The 7,165-nt window shown below is 42.2% G+C and overlaps 1 protein-coding gene across 2 annotated transcripts; it reads left to right on the plus strand.

Moving 5' to 3' along the window:
* The first annotated feature begins 719 nt into the window (after positions 1-719).
* LOC147625896 (uncharacterized) lies at positions 720-3,745 on the plus strand. Of its 2 annotated transcripts, none has more exons than XM_086817857.1 (2): positions 720-898; positions 2,466-3,745. In XM_086817857.1, exon 2 carries the CDS (start codon positions 2,711-2,713, stop codon positions 3,398-3,400), a length of 690 nt encoding a protein of 229 aa, XP_086673983.1. In that variant the 5' UTR covers positions 720-898; positions 2,466-2,710; the 3' UTR covers positions 3,401-3,745. Both variants share the same exon structure in this region, with proteins under 2 accessions (XP_086673983.1, XP_086673984.1).
* The last annotated feature ends 3,420 nt before the right edge of the window (positions 3,746-7,165 follow it).

The following is a 7,165-nucleotide window of genomic DNA, read 5'->3' on the forward strand; positions in this document are numbered from 1 at the left end:
TAGTTAATGCCATGGAGGAGAGTCTCACACAAGGTGTAAGAAAGAAGAAGAAGGAAAGGTAGAAGGAGAAATGCTATCAATCTCTTTGCAAGAAGCATTTGAGGATGTTTTAGGGGAACACCATGAGTAGTGAACTAAAGACTTCATGCTTGCAAATGAATTCATGCAATCTTTGGATCCTTTTGGCACTTTTAGGGGAACTAAAGGCTACAAGGAAGAAACAATCACAAGCGGGGGGATTTACTCTCTTCCTTGCTATGCTCTAATGGGTCTAGTGATGGTGAATTCAAAACAAGCCTCAAAGGGTTGAGATGTTGGGCTCAAGTCCTAGACTTGCATTTATCTAGGTATTGAGGGGAATGCAAGGATTTCATTGTTGAAGTGCTCCATTCCGTATTTCATCGATTGGGTAGTGTCATGAAAGGAAATCTAATTCCTTGATGTTTGGCTTCACATGTTGCATAAGGAGAGTTGAAATCAAGAAAGTAAACCTGAGGAGCTAGCTCATTCACAAAGGGAGACCTTCACCTATGTGGTGAACATTGTCATTTAGGCTGGTAGCCGTGGTTGACCTTTGCCACTATTGTGGATTACTCGTCGGTATTCTTTTAGGGGTGTGTTAAGGTGGGTATGTTTTGTATGTTTCCAAGTCCTGAAAGCTAGGCGATCTCTTTAGAAGCATGGATCGTATAAAAGGGGCAAGTGATTATCAAAAAGGTGCTTGCCCACACACCTTAGTCTGTAAACACCCTTAGGCTGCGATTGGCAAAGTCCCTGACAAAAACGCATGCAACTTCAAGTAGAAGCGGACGACGCACGCAGCATATATACACAAAGAAGCAGCAGCAAACAACAGCGCACCCGCAAGAACCCGGCGTTGCCATGCCCGGCAGCAGCGGTACGCCCTCACCTCCTTCTTTTGCAGAGAAACAGAGTTTAAAAAAACGCACAATAGAAAACAGAAAAACAGATCAATTCAGCCAAGATCTGTACTGATTAGTTTTTCTTGAACTCTGAGTACCTCTGGTTTGTTGGGTCTTCTTTTGGAAATTCCTACACAACCAGGGTGTTTGGTCATTTTTCAAAAGCAATCCCTGCAGTATTGCCCTGCGCAATTAGGTTATTGGGCCTTCTTTTTGGCGATTTATGTACACTTAGGGTTATCAGGCTATACGCAATCTCTGTAAAACTAGGTTTAGCAGGGTAAACGCAAACGGTTAGCTCTGTGCAACTTAGGGGCTTTTTTCCTGTTGCTTTGAGTTGCATGATTAATTGCTTGGCGATTATTGGGTCTTCTTTTTGGCGATTCACAATCTCTGCGAAACTAGGGTTATCAGGGTAAACGCAAACTCTGCACAACCAGGGCTAGCTCTGTCCAACTTAGGGTTGCCTTGATTGCATGATTAATTGCTTGAGGCCTTAATGAAGCCCTCAACCAATTTGAAAACCTTAAGCCTGCTTTTGTTACTAGAAATTATTCTTCTCCCTCCTTCCCCCCCTTGCCCTACAACTTTTTTCACTTCTTCTGACATTCACATGAGCTAGTCCAGGGCTGGTGGTCCAGATGCAGGTTCCTCTTCTGCAGCCATCCTCAGACCAGGTGTACTTTTTCAATTTTCTTTGGAATTGGGCACGTGTGGGGTTGTTTCACATAAAGAATTGAATCAGGCTTGAAAAGCTCTTCTATGCAGCCCTGTTTTATCTTGTGTGCATGAATAGAAGTGGATGCATTTGTAGAGACATTGTAAGGACAATGGAAATATCATAGAAACAAGGAGGGGGTGATATAACTGCGAAGACAAGGGCGTGGGTAGAGCAAAGGACCGTTACAGGCCTGAGAGAACATGTACACACCAGCACAAACAGCTAAAGCATCAAGGAAGCCTTGGTGTAGCGGGTAGAGCTCGGGTATACCATTGGCATGGGTATCAGTCTGCCAGGCATGCAGATTATGATTTTCGTACTTTACGGTAACTTGTACTTAATATGGGTTTTGATGTCTTTTGGAAGATCAAGGATTTGAAGAGGTAGTGTATACATAGTGAAGGTGAACTTGGGTTGGGGTGTCCCATGGGGGCTAAAGTCTCCAATAAACAAATGACTGAATGGATTCTTGAGAAGGCTAGTAAGCAGATTTTGAGATGGGACTTTACTCTTCTCCCTTTTTTGGGGCTAGAGTATGGGTAATAAAACATATGTTGCAACCTTACATTTTTCTCTACCTCCACCTTAGTAAATATGAGAGTGGAACTCGAACAAATTCTTCTCCCCTCTTGGTATTTTTCTTTTTGCAGGGAGAAGGAAGGCCATCTCATTGGCTCTTCTGGCCTAAGATTGCCATGCCTACAGATGAGGCAATTGTAGTCAACAAAATTGTTGCACTTGTATGAATCTCATGATGTGATTACATGTTTATATCTTAATTGCAATATAATTAATGAGCTTCAATCATTGTGTGATTGTAGGTATGGAAAAAGCTGCAACAACTCACGCGATAGAAGCTGTGACAGTTGGTGGTGGTCTTGCAAGGATTTATAATGGAACACCTGAGAAGGGTTGCTTCAAGCGAGCACTTCAGGTCGCACAGCTCGAAGGAGTGCCCATCTTCAAGGCAAGAAAGCTTGATCTTGAAGACATTGAGGAGAGTAGTCTTGATTAAGATGAGGACGTCATAATCACCCATACTCGATGCGTCAATTCTGCAAGTGAGATGGACATGATTTGTAAGGAGATTGGAAGTTCACAAAAGGTAATTGTTGTGGAAGCCTTGCTTCGCTTGGAGGGCATTTTTAACATTGCATTCCAAAGCCTAGCAGGAACCTCTAAGTATGCACGCGAAGCACAAGCAATACTCGGGAAGGTGCTAGCAACCGAGAAGACTCCCTCCTTCTCTCGCTTTTCTACAGCTGTGTGCCGCTTAGTCCAGACATATGGTGATGATCAGATTGCTTTGTCTCTCTTGAAAAGTGCCAAGAATCTATTCAATGACGTGTGTGAGTTGATCATGGAAGACCATGGGAATAATATGCAGCTCAAGACTGTGTGCAGATGGTCTACGACAAACCTCATGGCATGGCAATGCCTCTTTGATATGAAGGAGGTGCGCAACAAGGGAGGCCACCCTTTTTCATTCATTGGTGGGGATGTGGAACTTGCAGAGAAAGCATTGACTGTGCTTGAATTTTTGGCTGAAGGTCCTAGTGAGATGAAAAGCTTGATTCTTGCGAGCATACCGCTCATACATCAAGAGATTGTGTCTCAGAAGCTCAAAATGGTCAAGAAGAAAGCTGAGAGGTGTGAAGTGTTGAAGAAATTCAAAGAGCTGGAGATGACAACCGATTTATTTGATGATGAGTGCAATTCAGAATCATCCAACTCAGGGTTAGAATCTCCTCCCTGATTTGGAGATTTGGGATGCCAACTCTGGAAACCTGTACTGCATGTGCAGTTTTTTCCAACCATTCTTTTTAACAACTCTAGAGGCTTGCATTAGGTGTAGAGTGTTTTCCAACCAGATTTTTACATCAATTTCTTTATTCTACTTTCTATAACTTGATCAATGATGTTGGGTCAATGGCAATGTGACTAGGTTAACATCAACCAATTCATGGCTTGTGTCTAGTCCCTTTGGACATATGATGGTGTTCATTGTTGTGTTGAATTGCCACTATGCACAATAATGGATCTTTTGTACCTTGGGTTTGATTTGATCTCTAGTGTTAGCAGACACATGCTCTTGACAAAACTGCTTTGCTCGTTATGTTATTTTTGCCAATGTTTCTAGTTTATGCATCTATGCCAAGCCTTGTCTTAGTTTCTTGATAAATTATCAGTTAAACCCTTAAAAGCTTTTCATCTTGCAACAAATGAGACGTTTACTAATTAGTTGGAGACATTTGATCTTTTCATTGTTAATGATTAGTTGCAACATTGTGCCCAGTATGACAAAGTGGAATGCAGACTTCAAAAAAACTAAAGGCCCACATGTTATATATGCCTAATACCAGGAGAGCAGTTTTGACATACAAAAATTCTTGTAAAGTATGATTACGGTCCTATGCTTATGTAGAAAATATAAACACTACAAATATTATAAATATATATATTCTTGATCTATTTGATGGATCTTATTCAAAAAACAGCCCATATTGTTTTCAGAATAAAATTCATAAGGTGTCATAAGATCATTAAACATGTATAGACAACAATTCTGGTTTCAAGGTTTAATATAAACTATGGAATCAAAAATAACTTAGTTTAGTTAGATTTGTGCATGACAAAAACAATTTTGAGGTCATGCATCTAGTAAATAAAGTATGGCTAGCACATGGTTAGGTATACAACAAAGTGTTTGCTGTATGTTTGCCCATAACAGCATGAGCTCAAGCTGTGAACAAGATGGGCTGTGTATACATGTGGAATGGGAAAAAAAAACCCAAACCCACACATTTTAAATAATGGGTGGATATTTTTATGTCCGATCCCAAACAATGATTATATCACGATCAGCCATGATGAATGTATGCCAAGAAGGCAATGAATTGATTTTTAGCTATTATAGGGTCCATGTATGTTTAGTTGTCTTAGTATTTTGAACTTCTCATTATTTATATGAGAAAGTAAATTCATTTGAAATGATCAATGAAAACTATATCATTTGTGTGTGTGTGTGCGCGCGCGCGCATGTGTGTGAAGGGGGGTCATCAGGTAGGTGGCTAGTATTGTTACTTGAAAATCCAAGCTTTGGAGGCTCACACTAGGGCAAGATGAAGGCTATGGTGGGTAGAAGGTGATGTGAGCCATGGATTAGGGTGGAGGAATGTTGCTAATGACCAAGACAATGAAGGATTAGTGCAAAGCAAGATGACCACGACTTGGATAGGATAGAATGCCCACTCTTCTCATTTCTTAAGGCTCTTAATATAGACAAATGGTTACATATCATGTGGACTCCATTGATGCCACCTCATCCAAGAAATATCTCAAATATCTCCTCTCTACTAGAGGCTGTTCACACACCTTCACACCCCCCCTCCTCCCTTTGATACATACTCCTTGTGCATCTAGGCACCACATTTTCAACACCCCCCCCTTGGTGCCATCTAGGACACATCTAGGTGTGAGGCACACATCATAGGCATCTTGACCTAAAATACAACTAGGCATCTTGGCCTTACACATGAACTAGGCACATTGGCCTTTACATCATTCTACCATGGCTACATCATCGGTGCCAGCGTAGAAACAATACAGCAAGATACAAGGGGTAGGTGAAAACTCCATAGCTTTAAAAAAATACTTCAATGTCCTCCTTTTGGAAAGGAGGCCTCCATCACATTCGCTTGTTGAGGTTGATTCTTTGATCAGAAGTTGATTTCCGTGTGTCCGAGTTTCCCACACACTGTATATTCAAGCTTTGGTTTATCTTTGAATTTGCATGTGTTGAATGTGTGGCCTAACTTGCCACAATGATTGCATCTTGGCTTTAATTCCCTTTTACCTGCATAGAATGCCAATTCCTTTGACGAAGATGCTCCATTTTCATACTTTCTCTTCATCTTTTGCTCATGTTCAACCAATGAAGCTTTGTCATGTGCATGATCAATGCCATGTACCTTCTCAGGGCTAATCCAGAAGGGGGCAGCCAATAAAAGATCAGTAAAACTAGGATTTAGGAGCATCTGGTGCAGCAAAGGCCAGTGTGGACTTGTAGCAGGGGAATGGAAGGATGTGGTTGAGCTGTCGGCTGCTTGCAAAGGTGGTCGACCGGACCAGATCAGAGGCGGGTTGACCAGATTAGAGGCGGTTGGTCCAGATCAAAAAACGCAAGTTTTGTATGGATTTTTGTCCACGATTGCTAGCCGACCAGCAGTCGGCCAGTTCTACACATGTCCCAAGGCCTATAAATAGGCATATATGCTCATTGTAAAGACCATTCAATCCTTTAGGGATTTGAGTCATTAGGAGTCCTATAGGGGGACAGAATTTTGGGTGTTATCACCTTTTCTTCAAGGCAGCCTATGGTTGTGGACAGAGTACCTTTTTGTACTATAGTAATATACTGAATTTTCAGCATATCTCTCTTTCTCTACTCTTTATCTATATTTGCGTTTTGCATCAGCATGTTGCCAGTAGTGTTTAGGGCTGAAAGAAGACTCCCAGAGCTTCCGCGTGTTACATTGGTATTAGAGCATCAGGCTCAGCAAAGCTAAACACTGATTCAGTCCCATATGATGGTGTACAAGTCCAAGGTACAGGAAAAGTACACGGATACGAAGCCCAAGGCAAGGAACACAGATCGGGAAGAGCTCCCAAGAGGTTTGTTGGTGGTGTTCCACAAAACCAAAGGGGATGGCAGTCCTATGAGCCAGATAGGTTCTCGGGCAACGGTCCCAAGGGAGGATTATCCTCCAAGGGCGATGTGAGAGTGCCAGACTCATTTCTAAGGAATGAAGACCAAGACAGTGTTCAGAGTCGGGGCAGGAATGGATTGTGGACTAAATGGAACAAATGCAGAGACCTTCGTCGGAGACAGAGTGGTTTGGAGAACATGCAGAGAAAAAGGGTTGCCAGGGATGGATGGATGACAGAGGGACTTCGGGAGAAGATTTGGGATGTTGGAATCCCATCATCAAGTTTAGCAGAGGGGAATGTCATGTGCATGATCAATGCCATGTACCTTCTCAGGGCTAATCGAGAGGGGGCAGCCAGTAAAAGATCAGTAGAACTAGAATTTAGGAGCATCTGGTGCAGCAGAGGCCAGTGTGGACTTGTAGCAGGGGAATGGAAGGATGTGGTTGAGCTGTCGGCTGCTTGCAAAGGTGGTCGGCTGGACCAGATCAGAGGCGGCTGGTCCCCCCTTTCGCCAAAGATCTTAAAAAAACACTATTGAAGCCATGCACTTTTACCTTCAAAGTTTTGATTTATTCTAGTGTAAGGAAGGTAAAGGATTAGAGGGCGCATCCTCCCTTTTAAAGAGCTTGCACTTGGCTCTCTAACAACTTTGTTCATAAACAAGATACTGGCACTCAACCCTAGTGTTGCTGTGGTATGGTATGTAAAACACATTAAGAAGCAAAACGCAGAAATGGAAACCCGAATACAAAGGGTTAATCGAAGAGATTTTTTCCTCCTATTTTTTAGAAATCCAAGATTTCCTTTTTCT

Source organism: Cibotium barometz, chromosome 23 (genome assembly GCF_041138505.1).
Source record: "Cibotium barometz isolate CiBa-2024 chromosome 23, ASM4113850v1, whole genome shotgun sequence".
NCBI lineage: Eukaryota > Viridiplantae > Streptophyta > Polypodiopsida > Cyatheales > Cibotiaceae > Cibotium > Cibotium barometz.